Raw genomic sequence first — 26,776 nt, forward strand, 5'->3', positions numbered from 1 at the left:
CCCAAATCGCTTTGTGTTTACCAACAGACAAGGGTCACAGCTGGAGGAGTGTTTGTTGAGGGGGATCAGAATTGTCCTGGGCATCAGGGATGGTCTTTGGAGTGTTGGAAACTGGAGGGTTCCCGAGCTGGGAGAGGCTGCCAGAGGTGTCCCACTGAGAGGGAGGTGCTGGGGAGCTGCCAGGGCCTCCCTCAGCCCCGCTGGTTGTGGGCTCCCAAGGTGACTGGCTTTAGTGATCTGCTGAATTTCCATCCTGGTGTCAGGAATGACTGGAGTTTCCAAACTATTTGGGAATTGTATCCAAACTGTTCCATTAGGGCTGTGATTCAGTCAGGGAATTTTCCAAGGCTTTCATGGGATGACTGATTATCCTGTGTTCCCCAACTGTTCCACCTGGGATTGTTCCCACCTTTGTCATTCAGGAGCACCTGGTCCAGTCCAGGGACACTTCACCACATCCCTGGTCCAGTCCAGGGGGTCTTCATTGCTCAGCTGGTTTGGTCAAGGCTTGTCAGGAGCTCCTGAGATCATACCTATAAGAAGGATGGGGACAGACTTAGTTGTAATAAGACAAGTGATAATGGTTTTCAACTAAAAAGAGCAGATTGGAACTAGGTATAAAGAAGAAATTTTTTACACTGAGGGTGGTGAAACACTGACACGGATCACCCAGAGAGGTCATAGAAGCCCCACCCTTGGAAACATTCAAGGCCAGGTTAGAAAGGGCTCTGAGCAACCTGATCTAGTTGAACGTGTCCCTGTTCATTGCATGGGGGTTGGACTAGATGACCTATAAAGGTCCCATCTGACTCAAACTATTTCGAATTCTATAGTTCTTTCCTACAGAGCCAAGGCTGACAGGGATCACACAGGTTTCAGACCCAGCTGAGCATCCCCTTTGATGGCCCAGCTGGCAGCTCTGCTAAAAAGCTGCTGCAAAGAACCTTCAGACTTAAAGGAGCTTTTGTGCTGGGCTGAGCTGTGGCTCTCAGGGCTGGGGGGTTGGCTTTTGGCTGCCAGGTGCCCACCAAGGCTCTCTCACTCCTCCTTCTTCTCTACTCCCCTTGGTGCCTGCAGGGTTGTTTCTCCCCCATTTCTTTTACTCCTCTCTGGGCTACAGCACCCTGGATTTTATCCTTTCTCCAAAAGGTTATCACACAGGTGCCTCTGGAACTGCTTTTTGGCTCAGCTTTGGGCACTGGCTGGTCCATTTTGGAGCCACCTGAAACTGGCTCTCTCTGACACAGAGTCAACTCCTGATCTCCTCTTCCCTAAGGGAAACCTGCAGCCCCCTCCCTGCTACCAAACCTGATCCACAGGGTCATTCAAGTGCCCAGGAATACAGGAGGTCATAGAGCCCATTATTCCTCAGGCTGGTTAAACAAAACTTTGTCCTCTTCCTGTCCCTGACTGCAGGTTCTTTGTGTCAGAGCAGAGCTGTGCTGGACCTGAGCCGTGCTTTGCTCCAGAGCCTGCTGGGGTGGGGGCAGATGGCAATGGAAGAGTTGGGTTGGGCTGGATGATCCTTGTGGGTCCCTTCCAGCTCAGCATATTCTGTCATTTTGTGTTTGTTTGGGTTTGGTTTGGTTGGGTTTGGTCTTTTTCCCTCCTTTTGATTTTCCTTTCCTCTGACCCATGAGTTTATTCTTCATTGTCTTGGGCCTTGCTGGGCAACTGATGGCAGGACAAGTTTATCCAACTCAGTCATCTTGACCACATTTTTTGTACAAATCACCATTAACTAGACCAGGTTTCTCACAGACTCGCTGCAACTTGGCATCATCCACAAAGGAGTGGAAAGTGCATTTCATCCCATCACCCAGAGACATAATAAAGATGTTCCATAGGAATGGTCAAGGGCTGGTCCCTGATGGATGTCACCTGGGAATTGCTGCCAAGAGGAATTTGTGCCATGACTTTTGACCCTCATCAGTCATTCAACTTCCCACCCACCACATGTTTCCCCTGTCCAGTCCAGCTCTCACCAGTCTGGCTCTAAGGAGATCACAGGAGATCATGTCAAGGGCCTTGCTGAAGTCTGGGCACACAACATCCCCTTCTTTTCCCTCCCACAGGGGTTCTGCAATCCCTGCCTTGTCCTTCCCATGCCTGGCAATGGCTGCAGGAGGACTTGCCCTATCCCCTTCCCTGCTGAGCCTGAGCAGTCTGGAACTCTGCCAACCCTCCTTGCTGCCCTGTTTGCAGACTGGTTCCATGTCTGCCTTTGCCAAGGCCCCAGGAAGCTCTGGGATGGCTCTGGCCTTTGCAAGGGTTTGGGAGAGGTCTCCCAGTGACACTGCCCAGCCTTCTCAATAGCCCTGACACCAAAACCTTTTCAATATCCCACAGTTCCAGTTTAGTGCTCAGGACACAACACATATTCTCATGGTTCTTCAGGAGAAAATTAGAAGGGATTTCATTATAGAGGTCAACGGGTGGAGCAGCCCAGTCTGGTCTGGCCCCACAGCAGTGCCCAGCCCAGGGTGCTGCAGAGCTCTGGGCACTCCCCCCACAGCCCCAGCCCCTCTGAAGGGCACAGCAGCTCCTGGGGCACAGAGAGGAGTCTCAGCATCCCCATCAGGTCAGGGGCTGGACACTCAGCATGGCAGGAGGAAATGGAGGTCAGGGAAACTGCAGGAGCCCTGGTGTCACCTCCAGGAGATGCCCAGCACAGCCTGACTGTGCCCCTCAGTGCCAGCCCCTCTGCCCAGCCCAGCCCAGAGTCCTGGCCCAGGGACAGAGCAGCCTGTCCCCAGGGGGGGCTGCAGAAAGAGGTTTCCTGTGTCAGGGATTCCTCTCTGCAGGCCCAGAAATGCTGCCTTGCTCTTCTGCAGGGACATCCCTTTGCCCAGGTCAGTGTGTCCAGGCTGCCTTGGCCACTTGCAGATCCCAGCCTGGGATCCCTGCAGGGCCCTGAGCTGGAGGTGCTGCTCTGCACAGGGAGGGGCTGTGGCACCCTGGGCTGAGCCTGCCCTGGCCATGCTGGTCAGGGTGGGGAGCAGACCCAGCAGGATGGGGATCACTCTTCTCCACCCTCTGCCATAGTCCTGGAAGGCTCAGTAGCCAAGAACAAGGCTGGGCAGGACCATGGGCTGTTTCCAATGGCACAAAGGGCAGGGCAGGGCTCCACTCCATGCAGCCTGTGGGCTGGAGAGTTCTTCAGGACACCCTCCTGAAAGCCCACCCCTGGCTCTGGTACAGCCCTCCCTGAACTGGGGAGGCACAAGGGGAGTTCACTGTGGGTCAGACAAGTCACTGGCCAGAGTCCTTTCTCTGTTCCTGCTTCATCCCCTGGGGTTGCAGAACTCTCCTGTACCAGTTCACAGGCAGATTTAGGACTTGATCTCTGGTAACTCCACCCCAGCAGGATTCTGCTCCAGGGCTCCATTCCTTGCTGACTGGATGGGACGGGCTGTCCCTGCAGATCCTCTGTGCTCTCCTGCACTTCCTGAGTTCCTACAGACAAGTCCTCACCTGCCATCAGAGCCCTCACAAGCAGAGCCCCAGGCAGGTGACTTGGAGATCATTTGTCACCTCCATTGGCCATCGGCCACCAACACACAACATCTGACCCAGCCCTCAGTCCCTGAAGTCCCAGTGGGTCCCTGACCTCCCTGCACTGTCTCCATGGAGAAACAAGCAAAGCAACAAGACTTCTGAGACTCTGTTCCTTGGACTTCTTCTCCATTCCAGTGTTGGGAAAAGACCTCAGCCTTCAGGAAGTGCCTGGAGGGGAACCCCTTTGCTGCTGGAACTGCTGTTGTGGAGCCCAGCCCTGTCCCAGCAGTGCCCAGGGCCTGTCCCTGCCTGTGCTCACAGGCCTGACCCACAGCAGGACAGTGACTGAGCTGCCAGAGCACTCAGGCCTTGGGCACGGACAGGAAAGGAGAGGGTGGGAGTGCAAAGAGAGCAGCTCTGAACAGACACAGTGCTGGGGCTCCCTGGCAGTGCTGGGACTCTTTTCCGCTCCAGATCTGCAAACATGGAAATGTCCTCCAGCTTCAGGGGAGGTCTTGGAGGAAGAATCTAGAAAAAAGCATTTGTGTCCTTTCTTACACTCAGAGATTGTGATTCCTCATATACAAACTAAAACAGGGAGGATGTTTGACAAATACCTTTTTGCACAAACTTTTATTTTGTTTAAATGCACACAAAGCATGATTCCTGATTTGTATATTTTGTGGGTGAAAAAAAAGAGGTAGACAGTGAATGATATATGGGATGAAGAATAAAATTTCAGTGCTAATGACATGAACAGAGGGAAAAAAAAGAAAGCCCCCCCACCCCAAAAACTATCAATAGCTTTAGAAGGCAGGCTGGGCCCAACATGTGTTACACAATGAGTGTTCTGCAGGAGAAAAGATGCAGTTTATTGCTTCTTAAAAAAACATCCAGTCATCGTTTTCCTTATGGCTTCCCTGAGCTCCTGGTTCCTCAGGCTGTAGATGAGAGGGTTCACTGCTGGAGGCACCACCGAGTACAGAACTGCCACCATCAGGTCCAGGTATGGGGAGGAGATGGAGGGGGGCTTCAGGTGGGCAAACGTGGCAGTGCTGACAAACAGGGAGACCACGGCCAGGTGAGGGAGACACGTGGAAAAGGCTTTGTGCCGTCCCTGCTGAGAGGGGATCCTCAGCACAGCCCTGAAGATCTGCACATAGGAGAAAACAATGAAAACAAAACAGCCAAACACGAAACAGGCACCAACCACAAGAAGCCCAATTTCCCTGAGGTAGCCTGAGTGTGAGCAGGAGAGCTTGAGGATGTGTGGGATTTCACAGAAGAACTGGCCCAGGGCATTGCCCTGGCACAGGGGCAGGGAAAATGTACTGGCTGTGTGCAGCAGAGAATTTAGAAATCCAGTGGCCCAGGCAGTTGCTGCCATGTGGGCACAAGCTCTGCTGCCCAGGAGGGTCCCATAGTGCAGGGGTTTGCAGATGGCAACGTAGCGGTCGTAGCACATGATGGTGAGGAGGGAAAACTCTGCTGAGATGAAGAAATAAAAGAAAAAGAGCTGTGCAGCACATCCCATGTAGGAGATGGTTGTGGTGTTCTGGAGGGAATTGTGCATGGCTTTGGGGACAGTGGTGCAGATGCAGCCCAGGTCTGTGAGGGAGAGGTTGAGCAGGAAGAAGCCCATGGGGGTGTGCAGGTGGTGGTCCCAGGCTACGGCGCTGAGGATGAGGCCGTTGGCCAGGAGGGCAGCCAGGGAGATGGCCAGGAAGAGCCAGAAGTGCAGGAGCTGCAGCTCCCGCCTGTCTGCAAATGCCAGGAGGAGGAACTGGGGCATGGAGCTGCTGTTGGACATTTGCTGCCTCCGGTTATTGTTTTCTGTTGAGGGGAATAAAGACAGAACTGAATTAGGCCAGACTCAATCAGCAAAACATCTTGCATGTCTCATAGCAACTCAACATTCAGGGCCTCTTTTCAGGAAGATCTCTCTGCATCCCTCTCCCCGAGCTCTGGGTTTTGCTGGCTGAAGGGGGCACTGAGAGCAGGGACCCTGGAATGGGCTCCCAAGGAATCCTTCTTGCTGTGCAGTGAGAGGCAACTTGGAGCACAGGGTGACCTCCAATTAAATGCACTTGTGATGTATCAGAGTGTTTCCAGAACTGCTGGTCACAGTTTGCCCAAGCACAGAACACAGAGAGGGGATTTGGGGGACTTTATTTTGTTCGAATTCCTCTTGCATGGAAGAGTTTGGATGGTTGAAATTTCTGACATTTCTAATGTGCTCCAAGGGAAATCTTGTGAGTCCTGAGAGGCAAAGGGATGGTCTCTTGGTGCAGAGACAAGAGCTGGCCATCTTTTCTGTTCACAGCTGCCCCTGGCTGGCAGCTTAGAGCTAAAGGGGGATCACCCTTAGGAATTCCCTTAAAAGAAATAACAAGGCACTTCTAGGAGCAGAGGAATCCCGGTTCAAAGATCAGATTGACAGAATCCTTGCCTTTCCTCAGGATGCCTGATTAGGATCTCATCTCTATACTCCCAGACTGCCTCACAGAGGGACCATTGCAGCTCCCAAGTGCGGCTGCCCAGAGCATTTCCATGGATTTAGCACTGAGGAGTTTTCTCCATGGGGATCCTGTGCAGCACAGAGATCCTATGGCAGAGCTGTGCCCTTCTGGAGGGCACCTGCAGCCCTGCAGGACACCCAGGCAAACAGCTGAAGACCCTGAAGGTGCCTGGAGGGCTCCCCCAGACACATCCCCACAGCAGCACCCAAAGGGTTTGTGTCTGCACAGGAATCTGCCCCCCCAAACTCCACACTGGCTCAGAAAACCCACTGGTGAGAACAAGGAGAGCCCAGGCAGCAGGGGATGGCAGTGAAATGCCACAGTGCTGCTGCCAAGGGAGGAGGGACACAGAGAGACAGCTGGAAATCAGGGCCCTGTCCTTGCCTGGGCTCTGGCTGCTGCAGGGCAATGCACAGCCCAGCCCCCGTGGGCCTGAGGGCACAGGCTCTGCTTAGGCTGGGAAAGGAGCCCAGGCAGGAGCTGCTCAGGGAAGGGGTCTGTGCCACAGGGACAGCAGGGAGGGGCTCCCATCCCCCTGCCCAGCCCTTGTGGCAGCAGCTCCCTCTCCCTGCCTGCCTGTCTCTGGGTGAGGAGCTGTTCCTGCCAGCAGCCCCTGCCTGTGCCCAGCTCAGCTCCCTGCCAGTGCTGCCAGAGCCATCCCCAGCCCAGTGCCCAGGGGCAGCTCTGCCTGGGCAGGGGCTGCAGAGCAGGTCCCAGAGCCCCTGCGGTGGCTGGGAAGGGGGAGGTGTTCTGGGGGGATGTGCTTCCTGAGAAGGGCCCTGGAAATGGAGGAGGTGGAGCTGAAGCTGTGAGGAGCCCTGAGCCTGCAGCTGAAGGGCCCTGCCCAGCCCTGCCCAGCCCTGCCCTGCCCTGCCCTGAGGGGTCACTCCTTCCACCCACCCCTTCTCCCTGCAGGGCCGTGGCAGCTCCTTGGCCGGGCTGAGAGCTGCCCCTGGCAGGCAGCAGAGTCCCTGCCCCAGCACACAGAGCCCTGGGGGCAGGACCCTGCTCTGCCCCACAGCCCTGGGCACCCCTGGCTGCACCCCCACCTTCCCACCCCACAGCCAGCCCTGGCACAGGGAACCTTCTTGCCCTGGGCCTCTGATGGGGCAGCAGCAAGTCCTGCTCTGCAGCAGCTTCTCCTGCTGCACCCCAGCAAATCCAGCAGAGCCATCCTGACAGCTCCTGCCACTGGGGGCATTTGGCAGCTGGGAGAGGCACTTGCAGGAACTCACCTGCACTGCTCTGCAGCCACAGCCTGACCATGGCAAAGGGCTGGCAAGGTTCCTGCCCTGAGCAGCTCTGCCCTGTCCTCCCACCCCAGGATCCCTTGAACCTCCTGCTCCCTTCTCCTCTCTGCCCTTGCTGCCTGCAGCTCCTGCCCTGCTCTGCCATATGGCCACTTCCCCTGCACTGCAGCAACTGGGAGAGTCCTGCTGAAAGATCCTGGAAGCTGTGGGATGTGGCAGCTTTAGGAAATCCCTCCAGGAAGGCAAGTTGAACTTTCCTGCAGCCAGAGAATTCTTAATTCAAATGCTGTGAAGGTTTCTCACATGGTGAGAGCTCAGTCACGTCCCAGCCCAGGCTGCCTCTCATCTCTCTGCCTTCTCTCCTGTGCCCTGGGTGCTGCAGGCAGTGCCCTCAGTCCTTCTGGGCTGTGCAGAGGAGCTGCTCAGCAGCAGAGCTGTTTCTTTGAAGCTCTTCTGGGTTGCCAGGAGCTCCCTGTGTGCCAGGAGCCCAGCCCAGCTCAGCAGCACAGCAACAGCCCCAGGCATTTCATGACCCTCAGGGGGATTTGATGTTGTTTACATGAGACTCAGTCCCTGAGAGGAAGTTCAAACAACTTCTCAAGAAGTCAAAATGAGATTGAAACACTAAAGTTTCTTGTAGTACTAATGAGTCTCACTGAGGGACACAACTGAGAACGTGTCCCCAGATTCCAGTTAGAGCAGAAAACTGCACACAGTGATGACAAGGATGGACAAGCAAGGGAAAGGTGGCTCTGATGCTGAGGAAACCTGGATGTGTTTCCTTAATCCAATGGGCCAAGTCCTGACCCTCAGCCCCTGGGAAGGCAGATCCTGTCCCTGCCTCATTCCTCAGGGCTCTTCCTGGGGCACTGGGATGTGGGATGTGCAATGCCAAGGGCAGGACCATGGGGTGGCACCTGCCAGGCTGCTGAGCAGGGACAAGGAGGCCATGAGGCCCCAGGGCTGCAAGGGCCACTCCCCTCCTCCTGGCATCAGGGGCACAGACAGCAGCCCTGGCCAAAGGCCTGCAGAAGGTGGCTCTGTCAGGGCCTTTCAGCTTCTCCCCATCCCTGTCTCCTCTCCAGCCCAGGCTGTCCTACGGTGTCCATGCCCTGCCCCTTTCCCTGCAGGCTGTCGTCATCCCCCCGACTGCCCCACCTGGCTGGCACCTTCCTGCACTGACATCTCTGCGTCCTCCCTGGCTCTTCCTGCACACACAAAGCCTTGGGCTCATCCAGACTCCTTCTTTGTGACATATTGCACCACAGCACTGACCTCAGAGGGAAATTTCTGACTTCTTGTCACCAATCTAGGCCACCCCAGCTGGCCTTGGTGGCACTAGTTCTTTCTTAGGCTGTTTTCTGACAGGAAGAAAAGCTCCACCAGCTCTGACACCCCCCTTCCAGACCTCTCAGGCTACTCCTCTACTGTCCTCAATCTTCACACCACTGACCCCTGAGTCCTCAGCCTCTATATACGGGTCATGTGCTTGAGGCCCCAAATTCCTTCCTGGGACATCTCTGGGACCTCTCCAAGGTTTTGGAAGATGACAATAGAGTGCTCTTGTACAAGTTGTGTGATCTGGGAAATTCTCAGGAACCTGGAACAATGGCAGATTATCTGTTGTGGCAGGATATGTACCTGGAGATTGTTTTGATCTGAGTATAAATCTTCCCTGAAAGTACAACTGATAGGAAACAATGTAAAAAAAAAAAAAGGAAAATGGAAATAATAAGAAAATACAAAATATAAAAAAAAATAAGAAAAAAGAGAAAAAGAAAAAAAAGAGAAAAAAAAATAAAAAAAAGAAAAAATAGAAGAAAAAGAAAAAGGAGAAAAAAAAGAAAAGAGAGCAAAAAGGGGATAAAAGGAAGAAGAAAGAAAAAAAAGAAAAGAAAGAAATAAAAAAGAGAAAATAAAAGAAGACAGAAAAACTAAACCCAACAAGTCCGATCCTCCCCCGCCGCAGGGAATACAACTCCCACAATGCACCGCGCAGGTGGGGGCGTGGCGAAGGGCGGGCGGGGGCCGTGGCCGCGCGCTGATTGGCTGCGGGGCGGGTCTGTAAAGGCGGAGGGCGCGCGGAGCGAGCGCCATTTTGGCCTCGTGGTCGGGAGTGAGCAGGACTCGCCTGCGGCCGCTGCGCTTCGCTGGGTGAGTTGGCGGGGGGGCGGCGAGAGCGGGGTCTGGGGATCCCCTCGGGGGCTGCGGGGAGCGCGGGTGTGGGTGGAAAGGCTGGAGGGCTCGGGAGGGTTTAGCGGGGGGGTTCGGGGGTTCCCGGGGACGTTTTGAGGGGTCCCTAAAAGGAGTCGGGGGGGAGGTTGAAGGTCCCTGAAGAGTTTTGGGGGGCTCTGATGAGGGTTTTGTTTTCTGAGAAGATTTGGGGTGTCCCAGGTGGGCTTTGGGGGTCTCTGGGGAGATCTGGGGTTCCTGGGAGGCTTTGCAGGGACCTTTTAGGCAACTTTGGGGTCTCTAGGGGGTTTAGTGGGTCTCAGACAGTTTTGAAGGTCCCCGGGTTTACGGGGTCTTAGACGGTTTTGAGGGTCTCTGAGGGGGATTGGGGGGTCCCTGAATGGGCTTGGGGGGTCCCAGGTTGGTTTTGCGGGTAAATGAGTGGGTTTGGGGGGTGCTGGGGAGGGATGAGATCTCTGAGGGGATTTGTGGGGACCTTGAGAAGGTTTTGATGAGTCGAAGGGGGATTTCAGGGGTTTTGAGGGGATTTTAGGGTGTCCCCTAAAGCCCTGCATTGGGGTTCAAGGGGTCCCCCAGCCCCCAGGGGAGGGGTCCTAGGGATGCCCTCCAAAATCCAGGGGGGGAGATGTACCACATCTGGGTAAGGGGATCCCAGTGCCCCCAGTATATCCCAGTGACCTCCCAGTTACCCTCAGTATGGCCCAGTAACCCCCTCAGTGACCATCCAATGTGTCCCAGTGACCTCCCACTGCCCCCCAGTATGGCCCAGTGATCCTCCAGTGAGCACCCAGTAACCCCCAGTATGGCCCAGTAACCTGCCAGTGTCCCCCCATTGTCCAGGTATCCCCCAGTAACTCCCCAGTTCTCTGCCAGTGCCCTCCAGTGTGCCCCAGTTCCCCCCCAGTCCCTCCCAGTGCCATCCCAGTGTCCCTCAGTAACCCCCCAGTCCTCCCAATGCCCTCTGGTTCCCCCCAGTGTGTCCCAGTATCCCCCAGTAATCACCCAGTGCCCCACAAAGACCCCCAAAGTCCCCAGTGTGTCCCCAGATGCCCTTGGCCTTTCTGTGGGAGGGGGAGCATTTTTGTGGTCAGAGGATCCAGAGAAGAGCAGCGAGGCTGGGGAAGGGAGTGGAGCACAAGTGGTGTGAGGAGAGGCTGAGGGAGCTGGGGGTGTTGAGGCTGGAGAAGAGGAGGCTCAGGGGAGACCTCCTGACTGTCTGCAAGTCCCTGCCAGGAGGTTGGAGCCAGGTGGAGGTGGGGCTGTTGTGCCAGGAAGCAGCAGCAGGACAAGAGGGCTGGGTCTTGAGCTGTGCCAGGGGAGGTTTAGGTTGGATATTAGGAAGCAATTCTTTCCCAAGAGAGTCATCAGGCCTTGGAATGGGCTGGGCAGGGAGGGGGTGGAGTCAGCGTCCCTGGAGGTGTTGAAGGTGAGAGTGGATGTGGCCTCAGTGCCATGGTCTGGGAAGCACAGCGGGGTTGGATCCAGGGTTGGACTTGATGATCTCGGAGGTCTTTTCCAACGTGGCTGATTCTGTGATTCTCTGATTCCCATTCCTATGGCAGCACGTGCTTGAGGCTCTATCCCCAGGGTGATAGAGATGTCTGTCCATATCTATCTCCAAGGTTAGTCTGTAAATGTGTGGTGTTAGAAACGCAGGCTGAGTTGTGGGCTGGTTGTAGAAGGAGAAGGAAGCCCAGAGGCCAGTGCAAGCAGGCAGCCCTCAGCTTGCACCTGATGTCCCCTCCCTGCAGGTTCCTGTCCTTGAGCCCAGGCCCTGAGGTGAGGCTGAGAAGTGGCGCGGAGGTGAGCCCAGAGCTGTCCCTGAGGTGAGGCTGAGAATAAGTGCAAGGCAGGGGTGCTGCTGAGTAAGGGCAGCCTCGTGGTGGGAAAGACCTGAAGCTGTGAATGCCCATCCCTGAGCAGGTGCTGTGTCCATCCCCTGTGTGCCAGGTGAGCTGGGGCTTTGCTGCAGAGCTGCGGGCGCTGATTTGAGCGTCTCCAAGTGCTGAGATGGTGGGCACCCAGGAACACAAACTGTACCTGGCCACGGAGCCTGCAAGGAGGAGCAGAGACAGCAGTGTCAGTGTGGGGGTCCAGGTTGTCCCTGTGCCTTCCCCTGCAGGCCCTGGCTGTCCCTGCTGGGCCCCTGTCCATCCCCATCAGGTCCCTGCCCGTCCCCCCGGGCTGAGCTCCCCCCAGGAAGTGCCGTGGAGCTGAAGCTGCTGCCATCCCCCCCTGCAGCCGCTGCCCCAGCCAAGGGAGCAGCAAAGGCAGGGCCAGGAGCAGAGGCAGCAGCAGGGGAGCCCTGGGGGGGCCGGGAAGCTCTTGTGTGGGTCAGGAAAGAGGCGCTGGGCACGAGGCCGGGGCTGTGCTGAGCAGGCCCAGCCCTCACATCCCCCCAGCCAACGCCTGTGGAGCTGTTTGGGTGCCTTGGGCACAGCCGGCCCTTGTGCAGGGCTGTGCCCTTGGGGACTCTTGGGGGTGGGCAGGAGGTGTTTTTTGGGGGTGCCGGGCTGGGTTGGTGGCAGAGCCCCGGCGGTGGGCGGGGGGATGTGGGTCCCCCCCATGGTGGGGGTTGGTGTTGCTGGGTCAGGCCCCGCCGGCTCCATTGTCAGCCCGGTGCTGACGGGGGGGACACAGCGGGTTTGGGGCCCCCCGGGAGTGCCGGGGGTGGGTGTGGAGCCCGGGAGCTGCCAAGTGTGGGGGGCGGAGCGGGGCGATGTTGGAGCTGGGGGACCCCCGGCAGCCTGGAGGGGGGAGCACGGAGAGGGAGGAGCCCCGGGAGCCTGAAAGGGGGGATGGAGAAGGGGAAGCCTGGACAGTGGGGACCCCTGGGATCCCTGGGACAACGAAGTGCAGAACCTGGAGAGGGGGAATGTCTGGGAACGCAGCACCCCGAAGGTGAGAGTCAGAGGAGAAGGAACCCTTGGGACCCCTAACACTCTCAGCATTTCTAAGTGGGACCCCCAGCATCCCAGACAGGGGAGACCCTCCGAACCCCAGAGGGGAGAGACCAGAGAGGGGGAACTTTTGGGAGAGATTTTTTTGGCTAATCTTCATATTTTGGAGTATTTTTTAGCTGAATTTCAACTTTTTACAGTTTGAGGGGCTAAGGGTCTTCTTGCAATTTGTGAGGGATGTTTGTGTGAATCTCGGTGGTTTGGGTTTTTCTGGGCTGAATCTTGGTGTTTTGGAGGTTTTTATGGACACAGGATGCCCGGTGAGTTCTAGAGATGGACTTGGGCAGGAGGAACCCCCAAGCCAACGTGCTCAGCCCTTGTTTCCCCCCATCAGGATTTGTCCTTCCCAAAGCTTGGTCGGATGGAGGAGGAGGCTGCGAGGAAGAGGAAGATGCCTTGGTCCCCCCAGGCAGGTGAGGAGGAAGTCAGTGTCCCTTTGGGCGGGTGTTGTGCTGGCTCTGTCAGCCGAGCATGGCCCCGGCTGCAGGACAACCCCGCTGGCGCCGCCGTCCTGCCGGGGCCGGAGTTGGGGGGATGTCCTTGGCCTTCCCTGTGGGCCGGAGGCAAATCCCCTGCCTGTCCTTCTTGCTTCCTGCCCCAGGCCCCGAGGTGAGGACGGAGAGCCCGGAGGACAAATCCCCCCGTGAGCCCCTGGTGGGAGAGGCCGTTTTGAAGGGCTCCCCGGCGCAGGAAGGCAGCGGGGAGGAAAAGGGCCGGAGATCCCCCCGCAGGAGGGGCTCCAAAGCCATCCCAGGGTGCTCTGAGGAGGAAAGAGCCAGCCTGTGCCGGGAAGGCAGCCAGAGCTTGAGCCAGAGCTCCAACGTGGTGGTCCCTGAGCAGCCTCTCAACAGGGGGAAGCCCTTCAAGTGCTTGGAATGTGGGAAGAGCTTCAGGAATAGCACCCACCTGCTCCGACACCAGCACATCCACACTGGGGAACGGCCCTACACGTGTAGGGAGTGTGGGAAGAGCTTCAGGCAGAGCTCCAACCTGATCCAACACCAGCGCATCCACACTGGGGAACGACCCTACACATGTGGGGAATGTGGGAAGAGCTTCAGGAGCAGCTCCAACCTCCGCACCCACCAGCTCATCCACACCGAGGAACGGCCCTACAAGTGCTTGGAATGTGGGAAGAGGTTTCAGACCAGCTCAACTCTCCTCAGGCATGAGCGGACGCACACGGATGAGAGGCCCTTCCGCTGCACCGACTGCGGGAAGGGCTTCAAGCACAACTCCCATCTCATCACCCACCGGCGCATTCACACAGGGGAGAGGCCGTACAAGTGTGGGGAGTGTGGGAAGAGCTTCATCGACAGCTCTAAGTTGACCAGACACCAACGTACCCACCAGTAAGAGAAGCCCTACCAGTGCCCCGACTGCGGGAAGACCTTCGGCCACTGCTTCCACCCTGAATGAACCCCCTGATGGGGAGGCAACCCCTGGAGTCCAGTGACTGTCAGTCCATCCCTTTTGACCAAAAAGGGCCAGTCCCCTTTCCCAGGGGCAGCTTCTTCCAACAGAACCTTTCTTTGGGGGTGTGTAGAGATTCCTGCCTTGACTGGGGACCCCTCAACGTAATTGCTGAAGGTTGAGAGCAGAGATCTCTCGACCAGCGTTGGTCTGGGGGAGTTCCATCCATCTCTAATTAAGAATTCTTGCTTTTGTGCCAGCTTGAGTAGAATTGCTTCAACAATTGCTTTAGTGTAGAGCACTGTCCTGTCTTATCCTGTTCTCCTGGTAATTTTAGTGTTTGTATTGTGCAGTAAATAATTCTGATGAAGATCTTTTGTCTGATCATTTGTGACCCTAAATAAATTAATTTCTATCAATAGATCTGAATTACCATCATTAAAACCTGGGGGACCAAAGTGTTGCAGTCACACCTCTCTAATTCCTCTAAACTGAAACTGTTGGAATAACCCAAGGCTGAGATTGGATCCAGCAGCCCCCAGCACCCCACAGAAATTGGAAGCTCAGGGGGGCCACCCTGCTTTGCCAGCCCCCCTTTGCCCAAAGACCCCCATGAGACCGTCAGACCTGCCAGACCACCCCCCCTTTTTCACCCGTCCCCCTTTCATTGGGGTTCCTTTGGAAACAGCGCCTGGGCTTTGTCTTTTAGTCCATCAGAATTCCCAGCATGGCCCCAAAGCAGTGCCCTGATCCCACACATTCCCCTCCCCTCATGTGCTGGCTGTGTTCAGCCACCAGAGAAAAACACAGGCTGCCATGCAGAGCGTTCCAAGTGGTTTCCACTTTGGCAAACAGCCCTCTCTGGATGGAAAACACCAGTCAAGGCCAAAACACTCCTTTTGGATCCTGATTAACTGAATGCAGCTGCTGCTGCCTTAACTTGTTCCCACAGAAATTATCAGGGTTCCTTTGCTTCCAGGAGGCCCCACATGTCCCAATGGCCCCTGGATTCCATGAGCTTCCACAGTCTCCAAAGGTTCCTTTAGTTCCATGAGGCCCTGCAGTCCCAAAATGCCCTTTGGATTCTCGGAGATTTCCCATTGTCCCAGGGTCCCTTGTGCTTCAGAAGGAGCTGCAGTGGGACAGTGGCCCCTTGGTTCCGTGAGCTCTGCAGTGTTCCAGGAATCCTTGGGTTCCAGGAGAGCCTGCAGTTTCACAAGGAGCACTTGAATGCAGGAGGTTCTGCAGGGTCCCAATGGCCCCTGGATTCTGGGAGGTTCAGAAATATCTCCGGGGTCCCTTGGTTCCAGGAGGACACCCATGTCAGCAGGAACCCTTGGTTCCAGGAGGTTTGACAGTGTCCCAGAATTCCATTGATTTCATGAGGCCCTGGATTATCCCAATGGACTCCTGATTCCATCAGCCCCCTCAATGTCCCAATGGTTCCTTGGTTCCATGAGTTTCCGCAGCGTCCCAGGGTTCCTTTTGTTCCATGGGGAGCTGCAGTGTCACAATGGGCCCTGAATTCCAGGAGTTTTCCCAGGGTGACAGTGCTGCCTTGATTCCATGAGATTGCCCAGTGTCCCAGGGCTCCTTTGGCTCCAGAAGGCCCTTCAGTGTCCCAGTGGTCCTTGGTTCCATGAGGTTCCACCATGTCCTTGCTGGAACATGCGTGGCTGTAATGCTGCCCCACCTGCAGAGCTGCCTCCAGCTCTGGGCTCCAGCACAGGAAGGACATGGACCTGCTGGAGCGAGTGCAGAGGGGAGCAGCAAGAGGATCAGAGGGATGGAGCAGCTCTGCTGTGAGGAAAGACTGAGAGAATTGGGATTGTTGAGGCTGGAGAAGAGAAGGCTTTGGGGTGACCGAATTGTGGCCTTCCAGTGCCTGAAAGGAGCCAACAGGAAAGATGGAGAGAGACTTTGGACAAGGGCCTGGAGTGACAGGACAAGGGGCAGTGGCTTCACATGGATAGAGGGAAGGGTTGGAGGAGATAGTAGGAAGGAATTCTTTCCTCTGAGGGTGCTGAGATGCTCTTGAAGGCCCCTCCCAAGCCAAAGCATTCCATGACTGTGGGACTGGTGGGTGAGGTGGTGGTTGGAGCCGTCTGGGGCACAGGGACCCAAAATGAGGGAGTTTTCCATTGTGGGGGAAGGAAGGAGGGGGCAGCAGAACTGACCCCTTGGACACCTGTCAGGCAGGCTTTGGCTGGAAGCTGGTGATGGGGAGCTGAGTGAAACCCCCACAATGCAGGAGGAAATGGTCAGTGACCTGCTCTGCCAGTGAGACCCCCCAAGTGCCTGGGTCCACATGGGATGCAGCCAAGAGTCCTGAGGGAGCTGGAGAAAGAGCTGGCCAAGCCACTCTCAGTAAATCTCCAGCAGTGCTGCACAACTGCACAAGTCCCAGCTGACTGACAACAAGCACATGGGATGCCCATGCACAGGAAGGGCCAAAAGGAGCATCTGGGCAACTCCTGGCGTGTCCCATTGACCTCAGGACCAGGGAAGTCCATGCAGCAGATCCTCCTCAGTGCCATCCCATGGCAGGGGCAGGACAACCAGGGGATCAGGCCCAGCCAGCGTGGGGTTGGGAAAGGCAGGTCCTGTCTGACCAACCTCATCTCCTTCTCTGACAAAGGACCCGCTCAGCAGCTGAGGGAAAGGCTGGGGATGTGTCTCTGTGGAATTCCAGAAAGCCTTTGGCACCATCTCCCCCAGCATCTCCTGCACAAACTGGCTGCTCATGGCTTGCCCGGGGAACTGTTTGCTGGGTGACAAAGTGTCTGAAGGCCCAGGGAGTGGTGGGGAATGGAAGGAAATCCAGGTGGGGCCGGTCACTAGTGGGGTTCCCAAGGGCTCAGGGTTGGGGCTGCTCCTGTTTCACATCATTCTGGATGATCTGGGCCAGGGGATCGAGTGCCCCCTCAGGAAATTCATGGACAACACCACATTGGGTGTGAGTGCGGATGTGCTGGAGGGCAGGAAGGCTCTGCAGAGGGATCTGGACAGGCTGGATCAATAAGGCCAAGTGTCAGAACCTTCACCTGGGTCCCAACAACCCCCTGGAACGTTCCAGGCTGGGGGCAGAGGGGCTGGAGAGCTGCTCAGCAGGAAGGGACTTGGGGGTGCTGCTTGACAGGGGCTGGATATGAGGCAGAGTGTGCCCAGGGGGGCAAGAGGGCCAAGGGCATGGTGGCCTTTGTGGAGAAGAGTGTGGCCAGCAGGAGCAGAGAACTGATTGCCCCTCTGTGCTGGGCACTGGGGAGGCCCCACCTGGAGTGCTGTGTCCAGTTGTGGCCCCTCAGTGCCAAAAGGCCCTGGAGGGGCTGGAGCGTGTCCAGAGAAGGGAACGGAGCTGGGGAAGGCTCTGGAAAACATGTCTGCTGAGGGACGGCTGAGGGAACTGGGCTTGAGGGAATGGCCTTAAATTGCATTGGGCAAGGTTCATACTAGATATTGAAGAATTCTTTTTCCACTGAGAGAGTGTTCAGGCATTGGAACAAGTAGCCCAGGGAGGTGGTGGAGTCTCTGGAACTGTTCAGGTGTGTGGTGGGTTGACCTTGGCTGGACACCAGGTGCCCTCCCAGCCGCTCTATCACTCCACTTTCCAGCAGGACAGGGGAGAGAGTAAGGTCGAACAAAAAACAACTGGTGGGTTGAGATAAGGCAGTTTATTTAAAGCAAAAGACAGCAGGGTTTGTTCTCTGCTTGCCATGAGCAGCCATGGTCGGCCACTCCCGAGGAGCAGGGCTTGGGTCCGCGGGACGGTTCCTCAGCAGGCAGCCATCAGACAATGAATGCCCCCCTCCTGCTCCCTGCCTCAGCTTTTAGAGCTGAGCTGACCTCCCATCGCTGCAATGTCCCTTGGCTCAGTTGGGCTCAGCTGGCCTACTTGGGTCCCCTGCCAGGCTCTTGCCCTCAGCTAAGGAAGGAATGTCCCAGTGTTGGTGCTGTGCTCAGCAGGGGCCAAAACACTGGGGTGTTCTCAACCCCCTTCCAGCTGCCAATGCCAAGCCCAGCCCTGGGAGGGCTGCTGTGGGGAACTGAACTGCAGCTCAGCCAGACCCAACCCAAATATCTATGGCACATATTCTATAGAATCCATCCTTAGGTGTTGTATGAGAGATCTATAAGATATTACAAATAATAAGCAATAATAAGGTAAGTGTCCTGCCTGGGGACACACACAGAGTCCCCCAAAGTACTCCCTGGGTTTGTTCCCTGGGGGTCTCTGCAGCAGCAAGCACAGCCCCACACTGACTGCTCTGGGCTGTGCAGGCATTTGTGGTTCTGCCTGTCTCACACACCCCCAACCTTGGGATGGATCTGGATGTCACTGGATGTGATGTCACAGGGGAGATGTGATGTGATATGATGGATGTGACGTCATAGAGGAGCCCTGATGTCACAACAAGGATGTGATATCACAAGGGAGATGTGATGTCACAAGCAAGCGCGTGATGTCAAAGGGATGATATGATATCACAGGAGACGTGATTTCACAGGAAGGATGTGATGTCACAGGCAGGTGTGATGTCATAGGGGAGGTGTGATTTCAGAGGGACGATATGATGTTACAGGGGAGGACGTGACATCACAGAGATGATATGATATCACAGGAGAAAAGTGATGTCATATGATGGATGTGATGTCATAGAGGAGATGTGAAGTCACAGGAAGGATGTGATGTCATCGGTAAGATGTTATGTCACAGGAAGGATGTGATGTCATGGGGGGGATGTGATGTCTCAGGGATGATATGATGTCACAGGAGAGGTGTGGTGTCATATGATGGATGTGATGTCATAGGGGAGATGTGATGTCACAGGAAGGATGTGATGTCATGGGGAGTATGTGATGTCACAGGGGAGGATGTGACATCACAGGGATGATATGATATGACAGGGATGATATAGTTGTGATGTCATAGGGGAGATGTGATGTCACAGTGGAGGTGTGATGTCAGAGGGGAGTTGTGATGTCACGGGGAGGACATGATGTCACACAATTGATATGAGATCACAGGAGAGATGTGATGTCATATGATGGATGTGATGTGATAGGGGAGATGTGATGTCACAGGGAGGTTTGATGTCACAGGAAGGATGTGGTGTCATAGGGGAGTTGTGATGTCATAGGTGATGTGTGATGTCATATTATGGTTGTGACATCACAGGGGAGATGTGATGCCACAGGGAGGATGTGATGTCATGGGGAGGTGTGATGTGATAGGGGAGATGTGATGTCACGGGGAGGAAGTGATGTCACAGGGATGATATGATATCACTGGAGAGATGTGATGTGATATGATGGATGTGATGTCATAGAGGAACCGTGATACCACAACAGGGATGTGATGTCATGGGGGAGATGTGATGTCATATGATTGATGTGATGTCACAGGGGAGGACACGATGTAACAGGGATGATATGATATCACAGGAGAGATGGGATGTTGTATGATGGATGTGACATCATCTGTGATGTCATAAAGAAGATGTGATATCACAGGGAGGATGTTATGTCATATGATGGTTTTGGTGTCATAGGGGAGGATGTGATGTCACAGGGGAGCTGTGATGTCATAGGGGAACTGTGATTTCACGGGGAGGATGTGATGTCACAAGGGTGGTATGGCATCACAGGAGAGATGTGATGTCATATGATGAATGTGACATCCTAGGAAAGATGTGATGTCATAGGGGAGGTGTGATGTCATGGGTAGCATGTGATGTCAGAGAGGAGTGACACATCACTCCCCAGCCTTGCTCCAGCTAAAGCCGTGGAATTTGTCTTTGTTTATCTTGGGTCCAAGGTCAGGCTGTTTTATTTCCAGGGATGTCTAGAGATGAGTTAAGGGGAGCTCAGACCTTTTGGTGAGGAAGGAGTTGTTTACTCTGGAGCATTAGAACTCAGCCTTTGTTCCTGGTTTCTTCCCACTCTTTCAGAGCAGTTCATTTCCCAGGGTGAAAGCTCTGATTCCCCAGCACAGTCAGGTTCTCCTGAGCTCAGGATGTTTCACTGGTCTCATTTTTCTCCAGTATTAATTCTGTGCCAAATTCTGAGCGTGACCGTGCCAAGTGTGCGGGGTCGGCCACGGGAACTTTGCTTTTCCACGCGGAGCGCACGGAGGATGGTTGCCGGGCACACATGGTGTGTTAGGGAGGGTTTGAGATATACTGAAACTTGAAACCATGACACTGCTAAAAGCTTAACAAAACCCAATATTTATTACCAAGAGGTGGCCAACAAAACAAACAAACCTAAAAGAGAGGAAGGAGGAGAGAAAGAAGCCCCCAGCACGATCTCCCCAGTTACCCAGCTGTTGCCCATAAATTTATCTTACCGACCTAGCATACCTGTAATTACCCATAGCAGAAGCTGCATCCTTGGAGAGTCAGTAAGTTCACAAACTGGCAGGCGTCCCCGCCAAAAGGTAACGTTGTCCTTGGTGTGAAGTTAGCTCCCTTCCAAGAAAGCACTATCTGTTTTTATACAATTAATTGAGTGGCCACAACCTCCCAGGTGTGGCCAGCACCGCCCAGCCCGAGGCCCTCAGTCCCACCTCCTGGGTGGATGTCAGTGCATCTCTTCTGTGCACGTGTGAGAACTTTGGAAATCGCCTCACGCACGCGCAGAGTGTTTTGGGGGTCTTTTCTAATTGAGTTGGGGGTGGAGCCTTCCTCCTCTCCTCATCACTTTCTCCTTCAAGCGACCTTGGAGGACAATTGGCCAATCACAGAACACCAATTAAAACAGTTTATACAGAAGTTCTCCCTCCAAGGAGAAATTCACTGTTTTGTCAGTGAACTTGGCAGGGAGAATATAAACTACTGTGGGTGGCTGGGGCCAAACACAGACCAAAAATATCAGCATAAATTCACCCTGGTACACTCAGTTACCACAGCAACCGTCAATGGACCCCTTCCTAACTGTGTTGCCATGGCAACCAAGGCTAAGACTAGTTGTGATGCTCAGTTGCCATAGAAACCTCCACTAGGGCCTGCTGCTATGGGCTTATGCCATGGAATTCTGGATCCATGCTGTTGCCATGGCAACCATTAGTCACTCCTGGTGCCCAATGCCATGGTACCCGGACACAGAGATGCTTTGCCAGGGACTGTTTCCATGGCAACCAGCACTTGACTGGGCTGTCATGGCAATCGTCATGGAAACCCATTGTCAGGGACTGTTGCCATGGACATTTCCACTTGTTGGCATGGTCAGCTGTCATGGAAACCATTTCAAGTCCCATTGCTAAGGCAGGTTGCCATGCCAACCGTCAGAAGGCCCCATTCCTCTGATGGTTGCCATGACAACTCGCATGAAGACCCAATGCTGCTGTAATTTTCCATGGCAACCATCAAGAAACCTGTTGCCAGGGACCTTCTCATGGACACTTCCATGAGTCATTTTTCATGGCAACCATTCCACAATCATATTGAAAGGTTGGTTGCCATAAAAATCATCATAAGGAACCGTTGTTACAATCGGGGTCCATGGCAACCATCCCGATGTCCCAACCCTGTGGGCCCCCCATGCTGGGGGATGGACTTGGGGGGCTGGTTTGGGCTGGGAGAGGAGTGAATTTTCCTCCCAGGGGTTTCTCGGGGGTTGGGTTTGGATTTGGACTGGGAACAGGGGGGAGAATTCCAGGAAGGTTTGGTTCCTGCCCAGAGCCAAGGCCTTTCCTGCTCCTCATCCTGCCCCACCAGTGAGGGGACTGAGGGGGCACCAGGAGCAGGGAGGGGACACAGCCTGGACAGGTGACCCTGACTGACCCCAGGGGTGTCCCAGACCGTGTGGCCTCACAGTCAGTGTGGGAAGGGGGGGAAGGAGGAAGGGGGGGATCCTGGCAGGAGTCAGCGGTGCCTCAGGATGCCGAGGGGGCCCAGGGCTGGCAAGGGGCTGCCAGGTCACCTCTGTTCCAGCCCTGCCAGGCAGCAGCAGCCTCGGGCACCAAGAGTCAGGGGAGCTGTCTGTGCACAGCCCTGAGAGCTGCCCCAGCTGAGTGTCACTCTCAGGGGCCCCGAGAGGAGGACCCTGGGCAAGTTGGTGCAGTCAAGGCACCATTCTGACCCTGAGCAACCCCAGGGACTCCAGGGACCACTCTGACACTGCCGGGCATTCTGGAGCTGAAGGGATCCACAGACACTCTGCAGCCTCCTGGAATCAAAGGGCTGCTGGGACACGGGGACCAAAAGAACCTGTGACTCAGTGGAGCCTCAGGAAATCCAGGGACCATTGTGACACTGGAGAACCACATGGAAACAAGGGGCCATCCTGATGCTCTGGAACCTCCTGGAACCAAGGGACCATTGTGTCACTACAAGGATTTATGGATCCAAAGGAACACAAGGACACTGTGGAATCTCCTGGAACCAGGGGGCCACTGTGGCATCTGGGGCCTCATGGAACAGAAGGAACCCTGAGACATTTTGGAAGCTCATGGGATGAAAAGGGCCATTGTGACAGTAGAGGGCCTCAGGAATGCTGAATGCTGAATCATTTTGGAACCTCATGGAACCAAGGGGCCATGGTGACACTGCAGGGTCTCATGGAAACAAAGAAACCCTGGGAAACTGCAGAACCTCTGGAATTTAATGGGCCATTGTGACTCAGGACAATCTCCTTGAGTCAAGGAGCCACTAAGACACTGCTGGGCCTCATGGAATCCAAGGGACCCTGGGACAGAGTGGAACCTCCTGAAATCAAGGGCCCCTTGGGATTCTGTGTAACCTGGTGCAATCAAGTGGCACTGGGACACTGCAGGACCCCATGGAACCAAAGGAATGTGGGGACAGTGTGGAATCTCACGGAGCCAAGGGGCCATGGTGACATTGTGGAGTGTCATGGAACCAAAGGGCCACTGTGACTCCCCAGAACTCCATGGAATCAAGCAGACCCGCTGCCTCCCCCCTGCCCCTGTCGGCTCTGCTGCTGCTTGGGCACCCCTGGAGTCAGCGTTTCCTTTGGCAGCACAACTTATCTCAGACAAGAGAGTTTTCCAGTTGGCTTTTCCCCCTCTTTCCCAAGGTTTTCTTTTTTGTTTTTTGTTCCCTGAGGGAAAAGGGGGAAGGGAAGCAGGTGTTGATCCCTGGTTTTATCTGTATACAAAAGGGAGTTGGGGCGGGGGAAACAAAGCGATTTCTCTCTCTATTCTCTCCCTTTTATCCCATTCCCGCCTCCCTCGCCACACCCCGGGCGACTGTTTCACCGCCGCCCCTCCTCGCCCGTCCCGCGGGGCAGCTCTTTGAGCTCCGGGGCGGCGGAGCCTCCCCCGGCGCGGCCCTTTGGTTTTCCTTGGTTTATTCTCCGGAGCTGATTCCGTTCCGAGCTCGCCCCCCCTCTCTGGCGACCCCCGCCAGGGCCCGTCCCGGGGCGGCTCCTTCAGTGCCACGGGCGGCGGGGACCCCTCGGGGCGGCTCCCCCAGGGCCCCGCCCGCCGCCGCCGCTCCCCGGGGCCCTCCCCGCTTCCTGCCGGGATCGGACACCGCCGGCGGCCCCGGCCCTGCCGGGCTCCATCAGCCTCAGCAATTGCTGCCAAGGAGGGGCCGGGGGCTTCCTCTTGGCCTTCGTCTCCCTGGCGCTGGGGCTCGGCTTCTACCTGCGCCAGAAGGTGAGGGGGGTCCCAGGGGGTCGTGTGTCCCCCCCTCCCCTGCTGCCACTCCTGATCCCAGGAAAGCTTCCCAGTTCTCCCCAGTCTCCGTTATTGGGGGGCAGTGGGGAAGGGGTGGTGGCACCCCAAACTGAGTGGGAGGGGAGTGGGACCCAACAAAAGTGGAGGGGGAGGGGCACTGAGGTTTGGGGGATAATGGGAAATGGGTGGGAGAGGTCAGAAGAGTGGGGAAAAGGGAGGGTGGGACCCCCAAACTGAGCATGAGGGGGCTGGGGATTGGGAGATGATGTGGAAGGGGTGGGAGAGGGGGGAAAAAAGTGGGGGTTGGGACCCTCACAGTGATCCTGGGGGGGGTTAGGGATTGAGGGGACCATGGAAAAGTGGGAGGAACAGGGAGAAGGGTGGAAAAGAGAGGGTGGTCTGGAGGGTCCAACAGTCCCATGGGGGTCTTTGGGCACCAGATTTTGGGGAAGGGGGATGGCCTCCCTGAGCTCCCAACTTCCTGTGGGGTGCTGGTGCCTGCTGGATCCAGTCTCAGCCTCGGATTGTGCCAAAACTTTCAGTTTAGAGGAATTACAGAGGTGTGACTGAACTTTTGTCCCTGAAATTTTAATGATGGTAAAACAGACCCATGGATAGAAATGAATTTATTTAGAGTTACAAATGATCAGACAAAAGATCTTCATCGGAATTATTTACTGCACAATAGAACACTAAGAAGGGGGGCCCCTGGTGGTCTCGTGGTTAGGATGCAGTGCTCTCATCACCACGGCCCAGGTTCAATTCCCCATCGGGGAACCCCTCCGGGCAGATGGAGCTCGTCAGCCCTGTAAGGCCATCCATCTAAGAGAAGGTCACTCTAAACAAACCTACGTCCTGAGGACCTTGCTGCCACCATCTGAGCTTCGCTCGGCCCCAGCAGATGAACCTTAGGATTAAAGGGTGGACTCAATTCAGCGCACACTGTGTCTCACCTAAAAAATCCACTGCACAAGCTCAAAGGGTAATGACCTTTCCCAAATCTTTGTTCACGAAGACTGGCCATACATACAGAACACTAAAACTACCAGGAGTACCAGTTCGGGGTGGAAGCAGCGGCCAAAGCTCTTCCCGCAGTCGGGGCACTTGTAAGGCTTTCCTTACCGGTGGGTCCGTTGGTGTCTGGTCAAGTTACAGCTCCAGGTGAAGCTCTTCCCACACTCCCCACACTTGTAGGGCCTCTCACCGGTGTGGATGCGCCGGTGGGTGACGAGGGTGGAGTTGTACTTCAAGCCCTTCCCACAGTCGATGCAGCAGAAGGGCCTCTCATCCGTGTGTGTCATCTCATGTCTGAGGAGACTTGAGCTGGTCCGAAACCTCTTCCCACATTCCAAGCATTTGTACCGCCGTTCCCCAGTGTGGATGAGCTGGTGGGTACGGAGGGTGGAGCTGCAGTTGAAGCTTTTCCCACATTCCCCACATGTGTAGGGGCGTTCCCCGCTGTGGATGAGCTGGTGTCGGATCAGGTTGGAGCTGTCAGTGAAGCTCTTCCCACAACCATTACACACGTAGGGCCGTTTCCCACTGTGGATGCGCTGGTGTCTGAACAGGTGGGAGCTCTGGTTGAAGCTTTTCCCACATTCCCCACATGTGTAGGGCCGTTCCCCAGTGTGGATGTGCTGGTGGTGGATGAAGATGGAGCTCTTCCGGAAGCTCTTCCCACATTCCAAGCACCTGAAGGGCTTCTCCCTGCTGGGAGGCTGCTCAGGGACCACCAGCTCAGAGCTCCTCCTCAAGCTCTGGTCGCCTTCCCGGCACAGGCTGGCTCTTTCCTCCTCAGAGCACCCTGGGATGGCTTTGGAGCCCCTCCTGCGGGGGGATCTCTGGCCCTTTTCCTCCCCGCTGCCTTCCTGCGCCGGGGAGCCCTTCAAAACGGCCTCTCCCACCAGGGTCTCACGGGGGGATTTGTCCTCCGGGCTCTCCGTCCTCACCTCGGGGCCTGGGGCAGGAAGCAAGAAGGACAGGCAGGGGATTTGCCTCCGGCCCACAGGGAAGGCCAAGGACATCCCCCCAACTCCGGCCCCGGCAGGACGGCGGCGCCAGCGGGGTTGTCCTGCAGCCGGGGCCATGCTCGGCTGACAGAGCCAGCACAACACCCACCCAAAGGGACACTGACTTCCTCCTCACCTGCCTGGGGGGACCAAGGCATCTTCCTCTTCCTCGCAGCCTCCTCCTCCATCCGCCCAAGCTTTGGGAAGGACAAATCCTGATGGGGGGGAAAACAAGGGCTGAGCGCGTTGGCTTGGGGGTTCCTCCTGCCCAAGTCCATCTCTAGAAGTCACCGGGCATCCTGTGACCATAAAAACCTCCAAAACACCAAGATTCAGCCCAGAAATCCCAAACCAACATGATTCAGGTAAAAAACCTCTTAGAAATAGCGAGCTGAACCTCCTCACAAACTACAAAAAGTTAAATTTAAGCAAAAAAATACACAAAATATGAAGATTCAACCCAAAAAAAGGTGTTTAATTGGCAGGATGAGGAGAGTGAGGTCACTTCATGAGCACTTGATTGAGTTGCAATATATTAATCAAAAGCTGTATTAATGTAGTATCACTTAAAACTCGCCAGGGCTGTTCCTCGAGGTTCTCTGGCCCCCTGCCAGCCCAGGGCTGTTTCTCCAAACCACCAAACCACGTGTGCCAAAAGTCCTGGTTGGTCAGTGTCAGCTGGGGGAGCGGGCACTCAGTGAGGGGATGAGAAAACTGCACCCAGGGCTGGGCTGAAAGAGGCTTCAGCACCACTTCTGATGGCCCAGGGGCAGCATCTGGCTTCTCCCAAACAGAGAGAGGGCACTTGTTCCTCTGCAGGGAGTCAAGGGCAGGAGGGTGACTCCTGCTGCATGGATGGAATGGCAGAGGATCCCTTGGGTCCCCAGGATGGATCAGCACTCGGGGATACAAACAGCCCTCGGGCTCAGGATGCAGCTGCCAGCACAGATTTCCCTGCAAAGTCTGTAGCGAGTCAAGCTCTGGAGAGCAGGTGTGCAGGGACCTAAGGGGATTATGGACAGGGGCCCAGCAGGGACAGCCAGGGCCTGCAGGGGAAGGCACAGGGACAACCTGGCCCCCCACACTGCCAGGGCTGTCTCTGCTCCTCCTTGCAGGCTCCGTGGCCAGGCACAGTTTGTGTTCCTGGGTGCCCACCATCTCAGCACTTGGAGACGCTCAAATCAGCGCCCGCAGCTCTGCAGCAAAGCCCCAGCTCACCTGGCACACAGGGGATGGACACAGCACCTGCTCGGGGATGGGCAGTCACAGCTTCTTGTCTTCCCCACCACAGGGC

General features: G+C 55.7%; 2 protein-coding genes across 2 annotated transcripts in view; one reads left to right on the forward strand and one right to left on the reverse strand.

The window, feature by feature from the left end:
• The window catches only part of LOC120325119 (zinc finger protein 135-like), a 37,050-nt gene extending 22,806 nt beyond the window's left edge, over nucleotides 1-14,244 (forward strand). Inside the window, exon 3 of the mRNA XM_039390515.1 lies at nucleotides 13,272-14,244. Coding sequence (XP_039246449.1) covers nucleotides 13,272-13,776 — 505 coding nt within the window. The 3' untranslated portion in view covers nucleotides 13,777-14,244. The remainder of the gene's footprint in view (nucleotides 1-13,271) is intronic.
• A 10,261-nt stretch (nucleotides 14,245-24,505) lies between these two features.
• Nucleotides 24,506-25,188, reverse strand: LOC120325120 (zinc finger protein 485-like; the record flags this gene model as incomplete). Its single annotated transcript, XM_039390517.1, has 1 exon — nucleotides 24,506-25,188. A coding segment is annotated over one exon (597 nt), but the record flags the coding sequence as incomplete, so codon positions are not given.
• Nucleotides 25,189-26,776: the final 1,588 nt, after the last annotated feature.

Source organism: Pipra filicauda, unplaced genomic scaffold (assembly GCF_003945595.2).
Source record: "Pipra filicauda isolate LSUMZ 115617 unplaced genomic scaffold, ASM394559v2 scaffold833_size69534_pilon, whole genome shotgun sequence".
Taxonomy (NCBI): Eukaryota; Metazoa; Chordata; class Aves; order Passeriformes; family Pipridae; genus Pipra; species Pipra filicauda.